The sequence below is a fragment of the Doryrhamphus excisus genome, chromosome 1 (assembly GCF_030265055.1).
Source record: "Doryrhamphus excisus isolate RoL2022-K1 chromosome 1, RoL_Dexc_1.0, whole genome shotgun sequence".
Classification (NCBI taxonomy): Eukaryota; Metazoa; Chordata; class Actinopteri; order Syngnathiformes; family Syngnathidae; genus Doryrhamphus; species Doryrhamphus excisus.
Genome location: NC_080466.1, coordinates 35,152,595 through 35,178,897, shown reverse-complemented (window position 1 = coordinate 35,178,897; position 26,303 = coordinate 35,152,595). Strand labels below are relative to the sequence as shown.

Genomic DNA, 26,303 nt, shown 5'->3' with positions numbered 1-26,303 from the left:
CTCTTCCTCAGCAGCAGCAGCAGTAGACGTGTTGTGAGTGCAGCAGCACAAGCAGAAACGGCACCTGTCATTTTATTAGGAACCCTCACCGTAGCCATTTGTTTGTAGATTTTGGGAGGAGGGAGGGGGGGCGGCAAGGACCTCGAAGATCCACACAGTGCTGCACACCTCATGGCGTCTTGTGCAGAATCTGGCGGCTGTGAGCGTTACGCGTCGGTAAGTTCCTGTGATTTTTTTTTTCTCGCCCCACAGCGCGCCTTCACTGATGTAGAAGATCAATGAAGACTGACGTGGAAAAAAAATGCTTTTAGCATTCATGTGAGTGGATGTGCTGCCGATTGTATTTAATGATAAGGTCACCAATGATCATTGACATACATGCAAATTGTCTTTTCTGCTGCTTGTGGGAGCTAATGGATTCGAACTCATGCATGTACACGGGATTCCAGTGGAACCAAAACCCGGAAAAAAAAAATATCCCTGCAGGGTTTCTTACTGCATTGGATATCCAGTTATTGACAAGCTGCTTCTGTTCGGATTTGAGCTTATCCTTGCAAATGTGCTTCCCATATGGCCCATATTAGAGTGTCAATCAATGATGCTCGGGTACTTGAGTACAATAGCATCTTATAGTATATATATAATATAATATATATTATAGTGTATATATACAATAGTATCTTTTCTTCATTTGAAAGACTTTATCCCACAGTGAGTCACTTCTTTCATTCCTGCTCCCCTCCCTGAAGATGCTTCTTTTTTAAAATCAAATTCTTAAAGAGGCGGAACAGAGAGAGGGGGGTGGGGGGGGCAAACAATAGCACTGACATGGATGGTGACACTTTTGGCTGAAAGACACGGAGACAAAGCCCCCCGCTTCCTATGCGTCATGTTGCTACCATTTGGATGTATTTTTTCTCAGCATGTCTTCTGGGGTTTCATATTTTTGAACCCTCAACCTCTTCCTCCGTCCCTTGACGTATGAGTTGGTGAAACATCTGGGAGATGCTACAGTGGTAATTGGATTGGCTATGAGAGGGCGGGAGAGAAAGAGAGGGACATGGCGTGGAATTTGTCTGCATGTGCATGGATTATCTCATGAGGGAGATGCAGTCCGTGTGTGTGTGTGTGTGTGTGTGTGTGTGTGTGTGTATGCACTGGTACTGGCAAGTGTGTGTTTGTGCTTGCAATGATTCACTGCTGTGTGGATGAGTAAGACTTAAAGAGGAGGCAGGGGCGGGGGCGGTTCTTTTATTTATTTATATAGTTGATGTTTTCTGTCATTGCGATCCTTCCAAATGTCTTGTTTTTCAATGTTGTCATTGCTTTTATTCTGTGCTGCTTGGATTCAAAAGCATTTTTTCCTTGATTTTCCCAGAGATGACGTCCTGTTTTTGTAGCAAGATGCTCAAAATATCCAAGAAAATTGATCAAATAGATTAAAAATTAGATGGGACTAGATTGTTGCATTTTATTTTATTTTTTCTTTAGAAGAAAAATGACATGGGCTGCACGGTGTAGAAGTGTTTAGTGCTCAGACCTCGCAGCTAGGAGACCAGGGTTCAATCCCACCCTCTGTGTGGAGTTTGCATGTTTCCTCCCACATTCTAAAAACATGCTAGGTTAATTAGCGACTCCAAATTGTCCATAGGTATGAATGTGAGTGTGAATGGTTGTTTGTCTATATGTGCCCTGTGATTGGCTGGCCACCAGTCCAGGGTGTACCCCGCCTCTCGCCCGAAGACAGCTGGGATAGGCTCCAGCAACCTCCACGACCCTCGTGAGGAGAAGCAGTAGAAAATTAATGAATGACTGATTAAATGGAGGCTGCATGGCGGTCTAGTGGTTAGCGCGCAGACCTCACAGGTAGGAGACCAGGGTTCAATTCCACTCTCGGACATCTCTGTGTGGAGTTTGCATGTTCTCCCCGTGCATGCGTGGGTTTTCTCCGGGTACTCCGGTTTCCTCCCACATTCCAAAAACATGCTAGGTTAATTGGCCACTCCAAATTGTCCATAGGTATGAATGTGAGTGTGAATGGTTGTTTGTCTATATGTGCCTTGTGATTTGGCTGGCCACCAGTCCAGGGTGTACCCCACCTCTCGCCCAAAGACAGCTGGAATAGGCTCCAGCACCCCCCGCGACCCTCGTGAGGATAAGCGGTAGAAAAAATGAATGGATGAATGAAAAAAATGACGTCTTTTTTAACAGTGATGATGCACATAACAGTTTCCATGGCGACAGTTGTCAAATGGTGATAAAAGAACATGCCGTCCTAGATTTATTTACATTTTAACCCGGGCTAACACTGAATCTGTTACTCAATTGTTTTAGGCCAAATTATATTATTAATTAGCATATTATTATTACTATCATCATTATTCTTCTTCTGATTATTAATAATATTAGCTTGCTTATTGGCTTGCTTATTAGCCTGCTTTTGCCCTATTATAAGAAATTTGTCAGAGATTCTTTTTGTAAAAAAGAAGCCTATTTTAGCCTATTCTAAAATAGACCTAATGATGCCACTAGCAGTTCCCTTTTAAGGTTGAAAATTATGTTTAATACGCCTACAAATCACATTGGATCCCATTACAGGTACATACACCTTACCAGGGATGGGTGTAATGGTCAAGTGTAGGGCTGCAACTAATCTGTTGATGAATCTTAATCGAGTAAGCAGTTAGACCCTAGACCGACCAAATCAATGAGAACCAAACACAAACACTTAGTAGTTTGGTCCACAACACATGGGTAAAAATATCCATCACTGCTTTCCAAAGTCAAAGCTGAACATCTTGTTTTGCCTCAAAAGGAAGGAAAATACATTTCTGGGGATCACAATAGATGAAAATATGAGCTGGAAACCTCATATTACAAATATACAACATAAGGTGGCCAGAAATATTTCAATATTGAACAAAGGAAAATTTGTTCTGAATCAGAAATCACTCCACACTCTTTATTGCTCTCTGGTTCTACCATATCTTACTTATTGTGTGGAAATATGGGCTAATAACTATAAAAGCAATCTTCACTCGCTAAATGTACTGCAAAAAAGGTCAGTAAGGATAATTCATAATGCCGCCTACAGAGAACATACTAACTCCTTATTTCTAAAATCACAAATACTTCAACTTGCTGATATAGTTCATCTTCAAACAGCTAAAATAATGCATAAGGCTAAAAATAAGCAATTAACTAAAATGTCATCCAATACTTCTCTACAAGAGAGGAGAAATATGATCTCAGGGAAGAAGTACATTTGAAACACTTCTATGCTAGGACTACGTTATGCTAGCCATAGCATTTCAGTATGTGGAATCAAACTATGGAATGTATTGAGTAAGGACCTCAAACAATGCACAACGATGAGCCAATTCAAGAAACAATACAAGCAGTTGATGTTTGCTAAATACAAGGATGAAGAGTCTTGAACCAGTCATGATGTGCTATATATATCACTATATTGACACTTACTATGGCACCCATTATGGCATTGGATGCTCATATCACCTCCTACTTTGGTACGTGAAATTTAATTTAATTTAATTTAATTTAATTTAATTTAATTTAATTTAATTTAATTTAATTTAATTTAATTTAATTTAATTTAATTTAATAGGAAAGCAGGAAGTGAACAAATGTAACAGTTAGTGATTGTAAAAGTACCAGATGGAGGGGTAGGATTTAATAAGCTTTGCTTCTCCTTTTGGACATGTGGAACTGTGAACTGATTATGTGATGCATTCAATTGTAATCTGATGCATGTTCAAATGAAATAATACCATTACCATTACCATTACCATTACCATTACCATTACCATTACCATTACCATTACCAAAACAGATAATAGGTCTGCTTTCATTGATGACGAAGGTAATTTAAAAATATGCTTGGCAACAGGGATTCCACTGGGAAAAAGAAATCAAGTCAAATTTGGAATCACGAAGAGTTAGTGAGTTTTGGTGTTTTTGTTTGGTTGCATCATCCACGCTGTTCTTAGGGAACACGTTTGAAGGGCAGTGTGTCAGTGTGTTTGTGTTCTCAACACCTATGGGATGTATTTTTTTTTCAGGACCCTTGATGCTAAAGTGTGTCTGCAGAGGAGGCAGTGCATCGTGGACAACACATACCACCACAGGGACACGTGCACAGAGAAGGAGATCTTCAGAGAACACAATGAGAGACTTGGTCCTGGCTGTGATGCTCCTGCTGCCTCTGACTCCTGTAAGTGTGCACGTGGCGTATGTGTGCTGTGGAATTATATTTGGTTTATGGATGTGGAAGTAAATAACATGGCTCATGTTTGATGGCAAAATTGACGTGAACACGTTAGCAGTGGAGCTAAGGTTCAGGCTAAGGTAGCTGCTTTAACCTTCCTCTTGCGTTAGCTTTCTGGTATCATGTCTTATGTTACCGGGTCGGTTTTGACCCATGTATTAAATCAGCTATAAAATACACTAAAAACAATAAGTTACTATCAAATTTGCTTCTCATGTCTTGGTTACCTTCTTAGGCTTCCTCATCCATGAAAATGTTGGTTTTAATACTTTTGGGGTGGGCATGGAGGCCTTTTTTGTCACTGTACCCCTCCATTTTAATTCCAAAAAATGTCAAATGAACCTCAAAAGAATCATATTCATAAATTGAAGGTTCTTTTGTTACCTGGATATTACTGAGGGATATAGAACATATCTCTTAAATCATTCATTCATTTTCTACCGCTTTTTCCCCACAAGAGTCGCGGGGGTGCTGAAGCCTATCCCAGCTGTCTTCAGGCGAGATACTTCACAATATTTGTTTATTTGACGTAATAAAGAAAGTTCCCAAAACAAAGCAATAAGTCACGTGAACTTGATCTTAAATTCAAATTACCTGAAATAATTTGCTAGATTTAATCCAAATTTTAAGGCAGCGAGGTTACAAATTTTTTTAAGTTGAGTCAACTTGGATTTTTTTTTACAGTGTATTATCCGGACAATAAGTCGCACTTTTTTTCATAGGTTGGCTGTTCCTGCGACTTATACTCCAGAGCGACTTATAAATGAAAAAAGTGTTTATGTTACATAAACACTGGACACCTTTTCTGTTTATGTTTATTTTTGTGTAGCTGAATAAGCATTGTGTTAGCATATCTTACACCTATTCAGCCTGTTCTCTATTCTTTTATTGTTACAACTTGCCTTCCAAGATGACGTAATGTCTGTTTTGGTCAAGTAGTTTAGAAAATAATTTACTCCCAAAAAATGCGACTTATACTCCAGTGCGACTTATTTATGTTTTTTTTTTTTACCTAATTATGCATTTTTGGCATACTGCGACTCCGACTTATGTATACATATTTTCCTTATGGGGCATGCAACATAGGGGCAGACATACAATCATACATCATCATACATGGTAGTGGAACCTATTATTAGCAAAAAAAAAACAATATTCACTTCAGTTGTGGAGATACTAAATCCACAACAGTAACAAATGCACTTGTTTTACAAGCATGTCAGTCACTCCACCCCCTTAAATCCCCCCCCGACATCTTTACACGCCGATGTGGTCCCCGCCTGACCTTCAGTTCCTGTTGTCAAGTACTTGGCGTGTGTCAAATGGGTCTGCGGCGAGGGCCACTGGCCTGCACGTGGCACTTTTATTATCCTCGGGTGCTGTGAGGGGGTGGCCGAGTTAACTGGCCCTTGAATTTAGCCTTGGGGAGGGACGCCGTGTTGGGCAGCTTGCAAATGGGCGACCTATCGGACATCTGCTTTTTTGGTGGGAGAGCTTGGAGCTAACGTTTGGTTACCTCATTTGGCTGCTTTTTGGTGCTTTTGTGTGTGTGTATATTTACAAAAAATATATGAGTACTTACGTATGTCTGTTATGCAAGTCCAAATGATGTACCGGTACCTCATTCTATAAAACACATAACATATATACAGTGTACAATCTAACCAGTAAAATTTGAATTATCATTGTAATTATTCATGATTAGTATTTTCACATAGGCTGCACGGTGTTCTAGTGGTTAGTGCGCAGACCTCACAGCTAGGAGACAAGGGTTCAATTCCACCCTCGGCCATCTCTGTGTGGAGTTTGCATGTTCTCCCCGTGCATGCGTGGGTTTTCTCCAAGTACTCCGGAGTACTCCTCCCACATTCCAAAAACATGCTACATGCTAATTAGCGACTCCAAATTGTCCATAGGTATGAATGTGAGTGTGAATGGTTGTTTGTCTATATGTGCCCTGTGATTGGCTGGCCACCAGTCCAGGGTGTACCCCGGGATAGGCTCCAGCACCCCCACGACCCTCATGAGGATAAGCGGTAGAAAATGAATGAATGAATTAATATTTTTGTAGTTAGAGCATAGAAAACCTGGTTACAACCTTCTAAATACATTTAACATTATTAGAGCCTGAAGACAGCTGGGATAGGCTCCAGCACCCCCTGCGACCCTCGTGAAGATAAGCGGTAGAAAATGAATACATTATTAGAGCCCTCCAGAGTTGCCCTGGGTTACAGTGTGACGCTTGTGTGTCACATTTATTTTGAAATGAAATGAAAACTAAATAAACAAATCTAGAATAAAGAAAATCAATCAATCAGTAATAAATAAATATAATAATAATAATAAAACGGCAAAAAATTAAAAACTTAAGAAACCACATATAGTTGGTGGGTAGACATTTTTTTTTTCAGATATATTACAGCCCTGTAGACATGACAAAACACGACTATAGTCACATTTATACTCTTTTTATTTACAACATATTGCGCAACTGCAGGGTCTTGAGACACATGCTAACTCGCAAACTAGAGAGCTAGCGACTTAAACGGTAGCCTTCAAGTTATTTCATCAGCGTTCATTGGGACACACGTCCAACTGATGGATACCGACCGCTATAACACTAAATAAGAAAAAGACATTTGTAGATGGTCCCTGGTGGTTCTCATAGAAATCAATGTAAGTCAGCCTGCACAGAAAACGTCTCGTTTTAATTAACCCTTATTGATCCCGAACGTTTGAATCTGTGAAAATGATTCTAACTGTACCGCAGTAGTTCACGTTAGCCGCTACAAGTGAAAGGATACGTTTGTTATCGATATTAGCATCTTAGCGCTGACTTAGTTTATCCCCTAATCAGGATACCAAAGATGAAAGATGCATTTTTGTAAAATACCAAATGAACAACTTAATCATAATTTTGTTCAACTCTGTGAGTCATCTGCATCCAACATATATACAGTATATAGTATATATAAATACATGTAGTATTCTTACTGGAAAGGCTCCTCCTGCCTAGCAACATGTAATTGCCTTCCTTGAGAGCACAGCCAGGCGTCGGCGTGATGATCAAAAACAGCAGCAATAAAAGCAAACAACCTGCTTCCTCCCGCCTTTTAAAATTCAGCCCTGGCGCGGCAAAGATGGAGGCAGCGGATCCCATGATGGCCGTGTTCTCAGTAAGTCACTTATCTCATGTGGCCAGCGAGGCCTGAGGTGAATTCATATTAGCGAGTGATGAGTCAGCCAAAGACCCGCTGCTGCGTCCATCACTTCATGCGCCAAAACAAAGACCGGCCAGCCTTGCGTTTTTGGTCTTTCTGTTTTATTTGGCAGCTTAGATATGAAAAATACTCAAGAGATTAATTACACTGATTAAAATGTGATGATCCATTTGAAATAAGTCATTAAATCCACAGGAACTATTTGTTTCATGTTCGCCGGTCGCGGTACCTCAGTTTTTCCTGATTGTCATTCCAAAGTCAGACGAAACCCAAAATGGATGAAAACCAAAATAATTTTCCCATAGAAAATAACCCTAAAACAGTGAAAGATAATACATGATGAATGGAATGAACAAATGCAGCCACTGTGCTGGACTGTCACAGGGTTAGGGTAGGGTTAGGGTAGGGTCAGGGTAGGGTAGGGGAGGGTAGGGTTAGGGTAGGGTTAGAAGTTAGGATTAGAAGGTTAGGGTAAGGTTAGGGTAGGGTTCGGAGGGTTAGAAGTTAGAGTTAGAATTAGAGGGTTAGGGTAGGGTTAGGAGGGTAAGAAGTTAGGGTTAGGAGGGTTAGGGTTAGGGTTAGAGTAGGGTTAGAAGTTAGGATTAGAAGGTTAGGGTAGGGTTAGGAGGGTTAGGGTAGGGTTAGAAGTTAGGATTAGAAGGTTAAGGTAAGGTTAGGGTAGGGATAGGAGGGTTAGAAGTTAGGATTAGGAGGGTTAGGGTAGGGTTAGGTGGGTTAGGGTAAGCTTAGGAGGGTTAAGGTATGGTTAGGAGTGTTAGGGTAAGGTTAGGAGGGTTAGAAGTTAGGATTAGAGGGTTAGGGTAGGGTTAGGGTATGGTTAGGAGGGTTCGGGTAGGGTTAGGAGGGTTAGGGTATGGTTAGGAGGGTTAGGGTATGCTTAGGAGGGTTACGGTAGGGTTAGGGTATGGTTAGGAGGGTTAGGGTATGGTTAGGAGGGTTAAGGTATGGTTAGGAGGGTTAGGAGGGTTAGGGTATGGTTAGGAGGGTTACGGTAGGGTTAGGAGGGTTAGGGTATGGTTAGGAGGGTTAGGGTAGGGTTAGGGTATGGTTAGGAGGGTTACGGTAGGGTTAGGGTAGGGATAGGAGGGTTAGAAGTTAGGATTAGGAGGGTTAGGGTAGGGTTAGGTGGGTTAGGGTAAGCTTAGGAGGGTTAAGGTATGGTTAGGAGTGTTAGGGTAAGGTTAGGAGGGTTAGAAGTTAGGATTAGAGGGTTAGGGTAGGGTTAGGAGGGTTAGGGTAGGGTTAGGAGGGTTAGGGTATGGTTAGGAGGGTTAGGGTAGGGTTAGGAGGGTTACGGTAGGGTTAGGGTATGGTTAGGAGGGTTAGGGTATGGTTAGGAGGGTAAGGGTAGGGTTAGGGTAAGGTTAGGAGGGTTAGGGTAAGGTTAGGAGGGTTAGGGTATGGTTAGGAGGGTTAGGGTAGGGTTAGGGTATGGTTAGGAGGGTTAGGGTATGGTTAGGAGGTTAGACATTTTTGTCAAAAACTGGAGTGTCCCAAAACCGAGGGTGGACAGTAACAAGAACAATTGCAGTATAAAATGTATCTCTGTAGTTGATTTAAGAGAGATCTTTTTATTCATTCATAGATCAATCCATTTGTGATTTCTTTATGATGGTTCACATCGGGTGTGTTTTCTTCAGGTGGCCTCGGAGTCGGAGCACTGCATCATCATGCGAGAACATGAGAAATGCATGGAGAGGATGGCAATGCACAACCCCAGCGATGAGGTGGACTTGGGTGAGTGTGCATGAATGTAGTGTACGAGTCCAAGTACAAAAACACACCTTGAATGAGTCGGAATATGTTCATATTTTTGCCTTGTTTAAAAAGGCTTGGTGCAACCCTTGGCAACGGTGGCCTTTACGTGTCAGCATACGTGCGACAAAGAATCAACTTAAGCCAAATCAAAATGTTATGGATTGTTATATCCATACTTCTGGGTGCTACGTTGCTCCCTTTTTTTAATTTCTATGAATGCATGAACGCCAAGAAGCAATAAAGTGTCTTGTTCAGCTCTCACAGTAAATGTCTACTTACAATGTCACGCTGAGTTGCCTCCAAAAAGTCCTGCAAATTTGCCGTATGAATCCTGGAAGCAATTATTTTTTTGGCTGAGTCCGCCATTTTTCATTAGCAACTTTTTTAGCCTGCAAGTTTGAGACTGCAACTCCCAGAGTGCACGGCAGTGACTCACACATCAGCGGTTTGCTAAATACAAGGATAAAGAGAGTTTTGAACCAGTCATGATGTGCTATATATATCACTATATTGACACTTACTATGGTACCCATTATGTCATTGGATGCTCATATCACCTCCTACTTCGGTACATGACAAAAATAAAAAAAATTAAATTAAATTAAAAAATTAGAAACACTTAAACTATATTAGGAAAGCAGGAAGTGAACAAATGTAAGAGTTATAGTTCATCTTCAAACAGCTAAAATAATGCATAAGGCTAAAAATAACCAATTACCTAAAAATGTCATCCAATACTTCTCTACAAGGTAATAATAATGATAATAATAATAATAATAATAATAATAATAATAACAATACTACTACTACTAATAATAATAATAATAACTATATTGGCAGTTACTATAGTACCCATTATGTCATTGTATGGCCATACCACCTTGTAAAAAAAATAAAAAAATAAAAATAAATACAAAAAAATTAATATAAATTAATAAAGTAATAAATAAAGTTTTTTTTAACTTTAATTATATTAGGAAAGCAGGAAGTGAACAAACATAACAGTTAGTGATTGTAAAAGTACCAGATGGAGGGGTAGGATTTAATAAGCTTTGCTTCTTCCTACTCCTTTTGGACATGTGGAACTGTGAACTGATTATGGGATGCACTCAATTGTAATCTGATGCATGTTCAAATTAAATAAAACCATTACCATTACCATTACCATAACGCGTTAAAACATCATTTCTAACTGCAGAATTTTAGCCTCAATATCTATCGACTGAGCGGTTTTGAAGAACTATCTTAGATTTATGCTGAGCACAAATAGAAAAATGCAAGGTTTGCAGAAATCAGAGCTGATGGGAGGAGGGGGGACGCCCAAAAAGACAGAGAGAAAAATGAAAGCAAAACAAAGGAAAATTGTCAAAGTATCACATTGTGTGAGACAGCGCTCTTGGTTAAAGCCGTAAAATTCATGGCTAAATAAAATTGAATAATGAAATTATAATTCACATATAATGATATCAAGTATAATGGTACAATCATGTATAATCTGATCAATGGGAGAACAAATTGTATACTATACAGTATATTATATTAATATATAATTAATTACATATAATTATTTGGTTAGAGTACAATCATTATAAATATTTAATTATACAGGGTGAAAAATCGCAATATTGAACTACTTGTGTTTTTTTTTTAATATTTATAATTTATTAATTAACAATGACTAACTTTAAAAAATGTTTCCAAAAATAGATGAGAGCAAAGCGATTAGCATGAGGTTTTATTTATAATTCCATATCAGTAGCAGAACTCACTACCAGCTTCTCAAACCGCCCAGAAATTGTGTGAACTGATTTTTATCAGGAATTATTGCAGGATGGACGCCAAAATTTTATTTTTGTGAACAACATAAAAATGTTGATTTAAAATAAACCAGTGAAGAAAATTAGAAGAAATAAATAATACCATGTAGTTAGTAGTGGAAATGAAATAATACATGACTTAATATTATAAATACGCTGTTTTGTTGTGTATGCAGTACGTGGCCACTCCTGGTAGTATATAGGCCGTCTTGCAGAAAGTGCTTTATCTAAGCAGTTCCCTTCGTAGCGTCAGTGCGGCTCATTTGACTCAGATTTGCCCTTTAAAAGTAATTGGCTTCCTGTCCGGCTCAGCAGACACAACCAAAACACATTAGAGAGCCACATCTACTCTCTGCAAAATCACCCTGCTCCACGTCAGGCTATGTAGTCTTTGTTTATCATATTATGCTCATATACTGCATGGATACAGTACATAACACACTACAGCCCTGAAGCGTGCATGATAGAGAACATCTGGAGAGATAGGAGGAGCTGAATGTGGAAAAACATGGAAGAAAGGAGGACAAGAGACTAAAAAGACAATGATCAATGGATAGGCAAGATAGCCTTTTCCGACTATAAGCGTACTCACCCGGATGTCGGAGATGTCATGTGCCCATCCCAAGCTTGCATAAATGGCACGGCTGCGACTGGAAGGGAATCTGGCGTAAAAGCTGGGCCACATCAATCATGCAGGCTGTGGTGACCCCTTGCTGGAAAAGCGCAGAGATAACATGAAAGTAAAATTCATTCATTCATTAATTTTCTACCGCTTTTTCCTTACCAGGGTCGCGGGGGGTGCTGGAGCCTATCCCAGCTGTCTTCGGGCGAGGTACACCCTGTACTGGTGGCCAGCCAATCACAGGGCACATATAGACAAACAACCATTCACACTCACATTCATACCTATGGACAATTTGGAGTGGCCAATTAACCTAGCATGTTTTTGGAATGTGGGAGGAAACCGGAGTACCCGGAGAAAACCCACGCATGCACGGGGAGAACATGCAAACTCCACACAGAGATGGCCGAGGGTGGAATTGAACCCTGGTCTCCTAGCTGTGACGTCTACGCGCTAACCACTCAACCGCTGTGCCGCCCCTGAAAGTAATATAAAATTTAAAAAAATATATATAATACACAGTAATTCTTCATTTATCGCAGTTAATTGGTTCTAGGTCGGACCGATAAGTGAATTTCTGCAAAGTAGGATTTCATTCATTCATTCATTTTCTACCGCTTATCGCTTAGCCTATCCCAGCTGTCTTGGGGCGAGAGGCGGGGTACACCCTGGACTGGTAGCCAGCCAATCACAGGGCACATATAGACAAATATGTATACATATATATATATATATATATATATATATATATATATATATATATATATATATATATATATATATATATATATATATAACAACCATTCACACTCACATTCATACCTATGGACAATTTAGAGTTGCTAATTAACCTAGCATGTTTTTGGAATGTGGTAAGAAACCGGAGTACCTGGAGAAAACCCACGGGGAAAACATGCAAACTCCACACAGAGATAGCCGAGGGTGGAATTGAACTCGGGTCTCCTAGCTGTGATGTCTGCGCGCTAACCACTTGACCGCCGTGCAGCCCCAAAGTAGGATTTCTTATAAATAAATGATTTTCATAGATCATAGAAAACCTGTTTACAATCTTCTAAATACAGTTTTTAATTATTATAGTTGAGATCATTCAAAATGCAATAAAACTGCAATAAAAGCATGTTGCTTTGGCGATCAAGTCTCGCTGACTTGTGGTGGTATATCACAACATATACAACATTTCACATCTTTGAATGTGTCTTGTGAATGCCTTATATTTCTATTTTACTTCTTTTAGACATTTTTAGCATTGAAAATACTGAATTTAGGCAAAAACACGTAACGTATGTTTCAGTATGCATATTTTTGACTAATAAAACAGCATAATTTATTGATACATTTTTGATAAACCTTAATAGAGTGAAGCTGCTAAATTTGGCAAGGGACGACTGTAGCAATAATAGCATACTGATAATAAATTCATAAATTTCTCTTATTCAATTGACCGAAAAAATACAAAATAACAGAATAACAAATTCCCAAGACAACACGCTTGGAGTCCCACTCTCGTTGGGATGGCTGTATCTTCCAGCACGAAAAAAAATACTGAGCATTTTGTTTAGTCTTGGTTGCAAAATTGAGAAATAGCGGTATCTCTCTTCCGTCTGTTTCGTTTGTGAGTGACGCTGAGACTAGCATCTAGCGGCTAACTCCAGATAAATAGAATTATTAGCTGCTACGGTAAAAATATGGCTATAGCTTGGTTAATATAGTATAGTTATGTAAATAGAACACTATTGGCATTTGTTGAGCTTTTTTTGTTCGGGCATTAGCGCCAAAAACATACCTTCCATGAGTAGCATTGTTAGCTAACTTATACTAACTCAATAGAATGCACAGAAAAGAAAAAGAAATGATGTGAATGATGGACAAAATTGGCAAAATTCGCATCACCCATGTTTGCCTGCAGTTTGTCCTTGGCTGTGGGACAACCTGACCTGCTGGCAGGCGGCCAGCGTGGGTGAGGTGGTGGTGGTCAACTGCCCAGAATTCTTTCACGACCTCATGGGCCCAGAGGACGGTAAGCGGCACAGAAAATTCTCATCCAATGAAAGTATGTGGACTTTCATCTTTTATCGTCATGTCTTCCTTCCAGAGATGGGGAAGGTGAGTCGTAACTGTACCGAGGACGGCTGGTCTGAACCGTTCCCTCACTACCTGGATGTCTGTCTCTTCTACGACAACGCCACTAAACCTGTAAGTCCAACTCGTTGTATGATGTCCACACGTAGAAGAATGCTGATGGACACGATGTTATACACTTTTAGGACATGTACTACGCCTCCGTCAAGGCGCTGTACACGGTTGGCTACAGCACGTCTCTGGTGTCTCTGACCACAGCCATGGTCATTCTCTGCAGGTTCAGGTGAGCTTGGCAATACTGATTATGGTTGTGGTTGTGGTTTAGTTCAGGGGCGTCCAAACTTCTCACCAAAGACATAATGAAATCAAATAATATTTTCCTGTAATACTGTAACTTTTTTCCAACCTAACTTTCCAAAAATTTCACAAAAAAACTGTATTTGTATTTTTATATTAGGACTTTAAAAGGTTTTCTTTCATATTTTAACTCAAAGCTACTAAAATGACATATTTCCCTCACGTATTATGAGTTTCGCTTCCTAAAATCGTCTTGTAAAAATATATGTTTTTCTTGTAATATTTTTATTTTACTCTTTATTGCTTTCTGGTTCAAGGTAATACTAATAATTATTATAATAATATAATATAATATAATATAATATAATATAATATAATATAATATAATATAATATAATATAATATAATATAATATAATATAATATAATATAATATAATATAATATAATATAATATAATATAATATAATATAATATAATATAATATAATATAATATAATATAATATAATATAATATAATATAATATAATAATAATACATTTTCATTTTAAATTTAAATACATTTTTTACTCTACTTTTTTCCTCACAAGGGTCGCGGGGGTGCTGGAGCCTATCCCAGCTGTCTTCGGGCAAGAGGCGGGGTACACCCTGGACTGGTCGCCAGTATTAATAATAATATTTTTTAATTAATAATAATAATAATAATAATAATAATAATAATAATAATAATAATAATAATAATAATAATAATAATAATAATAATAATAATAATAATAATAATCACTATATTGGCAGTTACTATAGTACCCATTTAATATAAATTAGTAAAGTAATAAATAAAGTTTTAAAAAATAACTTTTATTATATTAGGAAAGCAGGAAGTGAACAAATGTAACAGTTACTGATTATAAAAGTACCAGATGGAGGGGTAGGATTTAATAAGCTTTGCTTCTTCCTACTCCTTTTGGACATGTGGAACTGGGAACTGATTATGGGATGCCCTCAATTGTAATCTGATGCATGTTCAAATGAAATTAAACCATTACCATTACCATTACCATTACCATTACCATTACCATTACCATTTTATTTGCATGAAATTATGCTGTTTTGTTTTCATTTCTGCTATAAATATTGTATAAACTTTGACTCCTATTGTACCACATTGTTCTATGGCATTATCACTTTCCTGTGCATTTAAAAATGGCAAAGAGTCCATCTGGAATACAGGAAGTGAACAAATGTACTGCAACTCTACTTTTTGATGTATTGCAATATGTTCAAAAGACATGAAACCATATAGATATAATAAATACTGTATAATACAAGCAATCACGTCCCGTTTATCAGGAAGCTCCACTGCACCAGGAACTTCATCCACATGAACCTGTTTGTGTCCTTCATGCTGAGAGCCATCTCTGTCTTCATCAAGGACGGCGTGCTGTACGCGCAGGAGGACAGCGACCACTGCTTTGTGCACACGGTCAGTCAGAGCGAATTTCCTCTTTTTTTGTTTTTTTAACGACTGTATGTTTGTGTTTGTGTGACTCGTCGACTCCTGAACCGCTGCACCCAAAAGGAATCCAATTAACTTGAAATTTCTCCCACTGTATAGCTCTGTGACTTGAGGGTTTTTAACCAATCACCACAAAATTTGGTGCACATCTTTAGGGGGCTGAAAAGTACTTTTGTTGGAATCATTCACAATCCTTAAGTGAAACATGAACACATATTTATTTCCGTTGTCTCTGTGTTCTAACGGCCAAAAAAAGAGTTAATATGAGCTAGCTAACAATGCACGTTATTGGGACACACTTATTTTGACAACAAAGCCCTCCAAAAAAAAAAAACTCTAACAACATTTTATCGTCGTGATCATGCAGGAACAAGTACAAGTACATGTAAAACTTACAGTATCTCACCATATTTTGATGTTTTCAAACATTACCGGATCATCTTTCCAAGGCACATTAATTTCACATACCCATTGAACGGAACTAACGCTACTTACGTCAACTAGGTAAGGTGCCTCCTTCCCCCTGGTAGAGAATCAACGGTTACTTACAATGTATGCTCTCATTGGGATACCGACTGATGTAGCTGTATCTTCCAGCACAAGACGTGTGATCCCTATTGAGATGCTATAAACTATATAACTATAACTATGTAAACTAGCTATAACTATGCTATGAACTATAAAAGCAATCTTCACTCGCTAAATGTACTGCAAAAAAGGTCAGTAAGGATAATTCATAATGCCGCCTACAGAGAACATACTCACTCCTTATTTCTAAAACTTGCTGATATAGTTAATGTTCAAACAGCTAAAATAATGCATAAGGCTAAAAATAAGCAATTACCTAAAAATGTCATTCAATACTTCTCTACAAGAGAGGAGAAATATGATCTCAGGGAAGAAGTACATTTGAAACACTTCTATGCTAGGACTACGTTATGCTAGCCATAGCATTTCAGTATGTGGAATCAAACTATGGAATGGATTGAGTAAGGACCTCAAACAATGCACAACGATGAGCCAATTCAAGAAACAATACAAGCAGTTGATGTTTGCTAAATACAAGGATGAAGAGTCTTGAACCAGTCATGATGTGCTATATATATCACTATATTGACACTTACTATGGTACCCATTATGGCATTGGATGCTCATATCACATCATACTTCGATACGAGGTACATTATAAAAATTAAACTTAAACTGTATTATGGAAAGCAGGAAGTGAACAAATGTAACAGTTAGTGATTGTAAAAGTACCAGATGGAGGGGTAGGATTTAATAAGCTTTGCTTCTTCCTACTCCTTTTGGACATGTGGAACTGGGAACTGATTATGTGATGCACTCAATTCTAATCTGATGCATGTTCAAATGAAATTAAACCATTACCATTACCATACAGTGACCATATAACCTAGCATTAACTTTTCAGATCGAACACCACAGTACCGGCACTATTAGGGAGCGTTACGACTGAGTAGCATAGCAAGACGTTGTGTTATTCCGTCATAAATATAGTACCCCGCGTTAGTTGCTACAAAAACAATACCGCTGTAGCTCAGTCGGTTATGGAAACATAACTTTTTTGAAAGTTTTTTTGTTTGTTTTTTTGAATTTAGATCAACAATACTAACTGCCCCGATGACTGGACGGGACACACAAAAAACAAAAACAAAAAAATTTTTTGTTAGGACAAAGTAGCTGTGTCCCGATGATGGGCATTTTAGCTAGCTGGTATTAACTCATTTTCTCACGTTACAATGCACAGAAAAGGGAAAGAGATATGTGTTCATGTTCCACATAAAGATTGTGAATGATTCCACAAAATTCCCCAAAAAGTGCAGTTCCCCTTAAAATCAGAGCAAGATCTGTGGGAAAAAAAGAGGCGGGACTTAGCAGCTAATTTTTGGATTTGTCTAATGATGAAAAAACATTGCACAGTTGTGTGCTATCTATAAGAAGAAATGTTACACCCCTGTCTGCTTCCATATACAATTTTTCTTTCATGTTAATTTAACCAAAACAATAGCGCCGATTCGGAATGCATCAACACATCTCTCACTGTTGTTAAGCAACAAGACACCGTGATGAATGCCGTTAATTAAGGTGCGCTAATGGCCTCAGCAACGCCGCTGAAAATCTGCTGCTGTAGCCTCTGATTAACATGTCAACCAAGCAAAGTAAGGCCTGGCGCATTGTTGCCGTGGCAACAACAGATCCTGACACTGGAATCATGTCTGTCGTGTAGTTGCATGACCCGCACACAAGTGAACATGATGGCCGTGGGGGGGGATACATTTTAAAGACAAATTGCATTTTTATCCATCTTCATAGAAGACTTATTGAATTACAGATACATTAAAAGTAAAATATATATATATAAATTGCAACAAAAATGTAATTTAAAATTTTTTAAAAATCATTATTATAACAGTAATTTACAGTAATATATGAATTCAAACATTGTAACAATAACAAAAGTGTAATTCATTACAAAGTATCATTTTTGAATTATTATTAGATGTATACAATTATTAAAGACAAATTGCATTTTCATCCATCTTCATAGAAGACTCATTGAACTACAGACACATTAAAAGTTGTACCAATTTCAGGAAAAAATATATATACATTGCAATAAATATGTAATTTTAAAATTTTTTAAAATCATTATTTATAATTTAACAATTTTATTTAACAGTAATATATAGAATTTAAACATTGTAACAATAACAAAAGTGTAATTCATTACAAAGTGTCATTTTCAAATTATTATTAGATGTATACAATTATTTAACATTATAATAATAATAAAACTCTTAACTATAGTATTATGGGTTAGCATGTTGGCCACACAGTCAGGATATCGGGAATACTTGGGTTCGAATCTCTGTGTGGGTTTTCTCCGGGTAAAAAACATGCTAGGTTAATTGGCCACTCCAAATTGTCCATAGGTATGAATGTGAGTGTGAATGGTTGTTTGTCTATATGTGCCCTGTGATTGGCTGGCCACCAGTCCAGGGTGTACGAAGTCAGCTGGGATAGGCTCCAGCATACCCGCGACCCTCGTGAGGATGGATATTTTTCCACTATATTTAAGTGCTTTTGCTGCCTTATAGTTAAACAATTAAAGTAATTGCCCTTTAAAGGAAGGAATAAGTGATGAGATGCAGCCTTGTCACCATGGCAACCATGGCAATGTTTTTATTGGTGCTTTAAAGAACGATTTTGTGTTTAGAAGTTGCCGCTTAAAACATTTGACAATGGAGGATGAAGTTAGAGATTGTTACGGATTGCTACATTTGTGATGATACTTTGATTGATTGATTTTGATTGATTGATTGTCTTTGTCCTCCTGTGTGTCCTCCCACAGGTGGCTTGTAAAGCTGTGATGGTTTTCTTCCACTACTGTGTCATGTCCAACTACTTCTGGCTCTTCATCGAAGGCCTGTACCTCTTCACGCTGCTGGTGGAGACCTTCTTTCCTGAGAGGCGATACTTCTATTGGTACACCATCGTCGGGTGGGGTAAGTCTCGCATTTAGTTCCGTCAAAAAGTGAATCAAACTGCAGTACAACGGTGTGGAATTATATACTCGGCAGATTTCCCGACCGAAAACCGGTTGAAATATTGATAAACGCCAGGCGAAAGTTGGCTGAATCTCCTCTTACAAAGCGCTGAATGGAGGCTAGCAGGGGTTAGCTTAGTTTAGCAAGTGGTTGTGTGTGCACAACTCGGGTTCGAAGAATATATTTGTGTTTTAGGGCTTTAATGTAAGGAACGTTTTAAAAATACCCGGTGATGAAATGAGGATTCTGATTCATCTTAGACATAAATACGCAGAATGCTGTCCAACATTAGCAGCTTTGTGTGCAGAGGCAGATATTATATTAATTAATTATTATAAAATATGTTATTATATTATATTAATTATCAATTAATATTATGTATTAATTCGTGTATTATGTATTAATTATTAATTATTATTAATGATTATATTATATTAATTAATTATTCTAAAATATATTATTATATTTGTTATTGATTAATATTATGTATTAATTTGTGTATTATGTATTGATTATTAATTAGTATAATTATTAATTAAAATATAATTATATTATATTAATTATTAATTAATATTATGTATTAATTTAGTTTGCTGAATATTTTGTCTCCCCTTAAAAAAAATCAGACTCTAGATAATTACAAAATTTTTTGTTTAATTTTATTTTTTTAAGACAATATTGCAGTGTTTTTTATACAATATTTTTGTGTTTATTTTGTGCGGAGAAAGTATAGTAAAATATATTATTTCAATGTAAATACTAATATCACTGATTTTCTTTTGTTTAATTTGTATTGATTGACCCAGAACTGTCTTTAAAAAATGAAATTGAGATACCGTAAAGCTTAATTTTAATTTTAATTAGTACTTATTTGTCACACAAATTAGTTTAACTAACATAATAAAATTGTTTTTTGTAAAGTGTAGTTGTCATGTCACAAATGTAATCATTCATTGATCATTGATGATCAGATATTTAGGTATTACTACTGTAATAGTAAGCTTTCATTACGTTTTCTTTTATACATTTTTACTAAAGTACATACTACATAAATTACTACAATTATTTCAATGAATGATCCATGAAGTAATACTAGCTAATATTCCAACATTCTATTATAGGAACTCCCACTATTTGTGTGACCGTCTGGGCTGTACTCAGGCTCCATTTTCATGACACTGGGTAAGCACGCTTACAATAAAAAACAGTGTCAACAACACATAACACAGTGAAATAAAGTATATATTCTGTACTGACTTCCTGTTCCACAGATGCTGGGATACAAATGAGAACACTGCCCTCTGGTGGGTGATCAAGGGACCAGTCGTGGCTTCCATCATGGTAGCACAGATTGAGTTGTTTCCAGAGAATGTTATGTTTCAATATCGACCTTCTACAAATACAGGTTTTCACTTTTTTTCTAGATCAATTTTGTTCTCTTTATTGGAATTATCATTATCCTGGTCCAGAAGCTTCAATCTCCCGACATCGGCGGCAACGAATCCAGCATTTACCTGTAAGTAAACACACCTCAATTGTTTATTGTTTATGACATCACAAGAAGAACCTGCATTTAGCTCAGCTTTTTAAGAACATGAGCTTGTCCACTTCCTGTATGTGCATGTGTGTTTGTCCACTGACTGACTGTATGTGCATTTGTGTGTGTGTGTGTGTGTGTGTGTGTGAGAGACGACACGTCTCTGTCCCTAAAGTCTTTGTTGTGTTGTCTTTGTTTGTGGTGTGTAGCAGCTGTGCTCAGAAATGCTTCAGTGAGCCCTCACAGGCTGTTCAGCATTCGTGCAGGATGTCAGAGTTATCCACCATCACACTGTAAGTGTGTGTGTGTGTGTGTGTGTGTGTGTGTGTGTGTGTGTGTGTGTGTGTGTGTGTGTGTGTGTGCATGCGCACGCCCGTATGACCTGCGGGCTCTTCAACTTTGTTAAATGTTGCCCAACACACACGCACACACATCTGCACTTTTGTAGTGGTGACATCGTGCATCACCTGCTGTGATCTTTCACTTGATGACCCATTTCAACTACAACGTCTGTCTCGGAAATTCTCCTGACCTTCAAGGAAAAGGGCGGCTTTACCAAACATGCTGTTTTCGGGGACGTAATGTACTTTTTTCCTTTGACATCAACAAGGTTAAAGTAGTGTAAAGTAGTACTTCCATTAGGCAAACGCTGTCTTCTCACTCGTACTTAAACACCCGCCCACCCAAGTTCTCTGATTGGATGAAGACGCAAACTTACTAAACCTTAGCCAATCCTCATTACTATGTGCGCTAAACACCCGCCCACTCAAGTTCTCTGATTGGCCGAAGACCCAATTTTACACCTGCTCACCCAAGTTCTCTGATTGGCTGAAGATGCATCTTACTAAACCTGAGCTAATCCTCATTGCTTATGTGCTATAAACTCCCGCCAATCCAAGTTCTCTGATTGGCCAAAGACCCAATTTTACCAAACCTTAACTAATCCTCATTGCTTATGTGCTCTAAACACCCGCCCACTCAAGTTCTCTGATTGGCTGAGGACGCAATCTTACTAAACCTTAGCTAATCCTCATCGCTATGTGCGCTAGACACACGCCCACCCAAGTTCTCTGATTGGCTGAAGATGCAATCTTACTAAAACCTGAGCCAATCCTCATTGCTAATGTGCTCTAAACACCCGCCCACTCAAGTTCTCTGATTGGCCGAAGACCCAATTTTACACTCGCCCACCCAAGTCCTCTGATTGGCTGAAGACCCAATTTAACTAAACTTAGCCAATCCTCATTGCTTATGTGCTCTAAACACCCGCCCACAAAGGTTCTCTGATTGGCTGAAGACGCAGCCCAACCCTAAGTTAAAACTCTGCTTTGAAACCCCAACGGTACTTCCTGTCCTCCACACACAAGCACAAGTTTTATTCCTGTCTTAAATTTTCTCTTAATACAATATGCATACTATGTTGGGTAACAGGAGTGTAAAGGTGACTATGGGGTTGTTATGTCATGTCTAGACAACTCTAATAATGCCATAACTCATATTCAGAAGGTTGTAAACAGGTAAAAATACTCAATTTATCAAGAAAGAAAATACCAGGAGGTGGCTGCACGGCGGACGAGTGGTTAGCACGTAGACCTCACAGCTAGGAGACTAGGGTTCAATTCCACTCTTGGCCTTCTCTGTGTGGAGTTTGCATGTTTTCCCTGTGCATGCGTGGGTTTTCTCCGGGTACTCCGGTTTCCTCCCACATTCCAAAAAAAACATGCTAGGTTAATTGGCGACTCCAAATTGTCCATAGGTATGAATGTGAGTGTGAATGGTTGTTTGTCTATATGTGCCCTGTGATTGGCTGGCCACCAGTCCAGCGTGTACCTCGCCTCTCGCCCGAGGACAGCTGGGATAGGCTCCAGCACCCCCTGCGACTCTTGTGAGGATAAGCAGTAGAAAATGAATGAATGAATGAAAATACCAGGAGGTTTGCCACCAGCTGCTTATAATTATCTGCCAAGAAACTCTGATCACAGAAGTCGATTTCTGCTACCGTTCATGACATTTCTTTGCATGCAACTTACTTTTCTTTATTAGTGACCTTTTCTTGCAGACCAGTGTTGTGGGTATTTGTACTAAATAGTCATAGAACAGTCATAGAACCCACAAGTCTAGAATGCACAACATGATCAGCTGCTTACTATACGTATGTATTTGTGTTCCATTATTGCTATTATCAGTCATCCATGTTTGTCCTTTGTGTGTCTGGTTGTGTCGCTTCTGTTCTCCACTCTGCATACCAAATTCAGTCAAAAATAACAACTTTAGATTGACATTTCTGTAAAAATGTGTTTATTATTGCATCATACATGTTCCTAATATTGTGTCTTTGTGATGTAGCCCGACAAGGTGAATGACAATGTCGTGTGTCATGTAGGCGTCTGGCTCGTTCCACCCTCCTGCTTATCCCTCTGTTTGGAATTCACTACACCGTCTTTGCCTTCTCCCCCGAGGACGTCAGCAAGAGGGAGCGTCTGGTCTTTGAGCTGGGACTGGGGTCCTTCCAGGTAAAGACACAAACAGTCGTACCGCTGTCATGACCTCTAAAAGCCACCATAGTCATGTTGGTGAGGATGCAGTTGTCTTTTTCTATGTTGCATCTACGATAGAATTATACGTCTTTCTCTCCCCCTTCAGGGTTTTGTGGTGGCTGTCCTCTACTGCTTCCTCAATGGAGAGGTAAGCTTTGATGCTCTTTTATGGATGCATGGATTGTAAAGCACGGTGGACAAGTGGATGGCATGTTGGCCACACAGTCAGGAGATCTGGAAGATCTGGGTTCGTATCTCAGTTGGGGCATTTCTGTTTGGAGTTTGCATGTTCTCCATGGGCTGCACGGCGGTCGAGTGGTTAGCGCGCAGAGACCTCACAGCCAGGACACCTGAGTTCAATCCCACCCTCGGGCATCTCTATGTGGAGTTTGCATGTTCTCCCCGTGCATGCGTGGGTTTTCTCCGGGTACTCCGGTTTCCTCCCACATTCCAAAAACATGCTAGGTTAATTAGTGACTCCAAATTGTCCATAGGTATGAATGTGAGTGTGAATGGTTGTTTGTCTATATGTGCCCTGTGATTGGCTGGCCACCAGTCCAGGGTGAACTCAGGTCTTCCTGATCCCCGGATGTACCGTGAATGATTATATTGTGTCAAAACTGGTGAAAAACATAAAATAAATCCTTTTAACAAAAGTGGAAAAATAGTAGCACATATTCTTTTTCCTTTTGATATATTTTCCGAAGCTTGTGAGGTGAAAATATCACAGCACTTTGCAGTTTAGTAGTTTTGTGTTTTGTCCCTATGTTATATTTATGGTAATGGTAATGGTAATGGTAATGGTTTTATTTCATTTGAACATGCATCAGATTACAATTGAGTGCATCCCATAATAAGTTCCCAGTTCCACATGTCCAAAAGGAGTAGGAAGAAGCAAACCTTATTAAATCCTACCCCTCCATCTGGTACTTTTACAATCACTAACTGTTACATTTGTTCACTTCCCGCCTTTCTGATATAATATTTTTTGTAATTATTATTATTTGGTGTATATATATATATATATATATATATATATATATATATATATATATATATATATATATATATATATATATATATATATATATATATATATATATATATATATAATATTATTATTTCTTTATTTCTTTATTTTTTGTCACATACCAAAGTACGAGGTGATATGACCATACAATGTCATATTGACATATAATATGTTCCTATGTCAGCCAAAAGGCTGCTTCCTGAACTCTACCAGCGATTCTACTGTGGCTGAAATGTCAAAAAGAGGTTTTTGCTTGTTGTAGTACATCTATAGTCATATTTTAATAATTAAAGACCAGTGTTGGGAGGAGCAGCATTACAAAATCTTCTTGTTCTTGTTGCCAGTAACCAGTAATGTAATTACTATCTAGGTAGTCAACACTAGTTGTCTCTCAAAAATTGCTGACTTCCTTGGTAATAATGAAGGAGTAATTCCATGACTAATTCAAACGTCAATCTGCCAACCCTGGTGAGGACACATGACTAAAACACGCTCTGCAGACTAACCAGGGTATGACTAAAGTATGGCTTTGTTTGGGATCTAGTGCGGCCTAAAGTACATTAAAAATGACCTTGTGAAGTTTCTCCCTGAAGGTGCAGTCAGAGATCAAGAGGAAATGGCGCAGCTGGACCGTGAACCGGTACTTTGCTGTGGACCTGAAGCAGCAGAGGCACCCTTCGTTGGCCAGCAGTGGAGTGAACGGCGGGACGCAGCTCTCCATCCTGAGCAAGAGCAGCTCCCAGATCCGCATGTCCAGCCCCCTGGCGGAGAGCGCCAACATCAGCCTGCCAACCTGAGTGTGTGAGCGTGACGTCGCTGTGACGACAAGCCGACACAGTCTTGAATGATGAATCCACACTGAGGCAGAAGAGACCAAAGTGCCCCCCACCCACACCCACCCACACATACACACACACATACAGTACTTCTAACAGCATTTAATGACAGAATTTCTTTACTTTTCCTGATTTAACCATCCTTTTTTTAGCACTTAGCAATCAAATCACATCCCTCCATTCCATTTTGGACTACTGAGGATTTAGAAATCCACTTTTTTGTTCCATTTTTAAAGCCATTTTAATGAACTGTGATGATCCAATATCGTACTATAGGGGTCCTGTTTTGGCTTTGTGTACAGTCGGTGTGCTGCAAAGTGCCATAGACGTCGCCTGAATCCAAAGGTTTAAAAACACAAAAAAGAAACATCAGCCTTGCTTGTATGTACATATAATGCTCATTGTTTCAATGTTGCATTCTACTTTTTTCTACAAACAGCCGTAAAGTACCGAGTATGTCAAAAGATAGTGGGATATCAAAACAAAAAGCCCAACTCACAGACTTTGTAAATAGATTTCGTTATTTATTTTTTGCGTTATCATGTCATGACATGCAGTCCAAATCTATAGACTTCATCAAGAAATATCGACAATATTCTAAATCAGGAGTGTCCAGACTTTTTCTACCGTATATTGATGGTGAAAACAGTGCTATAAGTCAAAAAGCCCATCCATCCATCCTTTTTCTATATACCGCTTATCCTTACAATCAATTCATTTTACAGGTCCTCAGTTCTAATGACTGCATGTCAGTCAAAAAACAACGATGACACAGTCGTAGAAATGGCTCTCTTTCTCCGTCACACTGCTTAAGTTGAGTTTTAGTGTCAGCACCGAAGTCACTCACACTGTGCACACTGTCTACACTATTATATACTAAGGGGACGTTGCAAGGGAGGGAGAGACAGCTTTATTGGGAAGAATGACACTGTTTATTGATTCATTCATTTTCCTCATGAGGGTTGCGGGGGGTGCTGGAGCCTATCCCAGCTGTCTTTGGGCGAGAGGCGGGGTACACCCTGGACTGGTGGCCAGCCAATCACAGGGCACATATAGACAAACAACCATTCACACTCACATTCATACCTATGGACAATTTGGAGTCGCCAATTAACCTAGCATGTTTTTGGAATGTGGGAGGAAACCCACGCATGCACGG

The 26,303-nt window shown here is 38.6% G+C and overlaps 1 protein-coding gene across 5 annotated transcripts; it reads left to right on the top strand.

The window, feature by feature from the left end:
• Positions 1-25,731, top strand: LOC131134359 (pituitary adenylate cyclase-activating polypeptide type I receptor-like). 5 transcript variants are annotated; one of them, XM_058079551.1, is made up of 15 exons: positions 1-216; positions 4,080-4,231; positions 9,168-9,264; positions 13,652-13,762; positions 13,838-13,938; positions 14,010-14,107; positions 15,470-15,602; positions 19,009-19,162; positions 20,326-20,386; positions 20,476-20,545; positions 20,629-20,720; positions 20,951-21,034; positions 23,125-23,254; positions 23,385-23,426; positions 24,902-25,731. In XM_058079551.1, exons 2-15 carry the CDS (start codon positions 4,088-4,090, stop codon positions 25,103-25,105), a joined length of 1,521 nt encoding a protein of 506 aa, XP_057935534.1. In that variant the 5' UTR covers positions 1-216; positions 4,080-4,087; the 3' UTR covers positions 25,106-25,731. The 5 variants fall into 5 exon arrangements, with proteins under 5 accessions (XP_057935534.1, XP_057935524.1, XP_057935566.1 ...); XM_058079541.1 differs by having other exon boundaries at positions 24,889-25,731; XM_058079583.1 differs by lacking the exon at positions 20,951-21,034.
• The last annotated feature ends 572 nt before the right edge of the window (positions 25,732-26,303 follow it).

Excerpts from the sequence above, each read along its gene's own strand:
- LOC131134359 (XM_058079541.1), top strand. The coding sequence starts at position 4,088 with ATGCTAAAGTGTGTCTGCAGAGGAGGCAGTGCATCGTGGACAACACAT. Across the intron at positions 4,232-9,167 it reads TCCTGCTGCCTCTGACTCCT|GTGGCCTCGGAGTCGGAGCA; the intron begins GTAAGTGTGCAC and ends TGTTTTCTTCAG. Across the intron at positions 21,035-23,124 it reads GAGTTATCCACCATCACACT|GCGTCTGGCTCGTTCCACCC; the intron begins GTAAGTGTGTGT and ends TGTGTCATGTAG.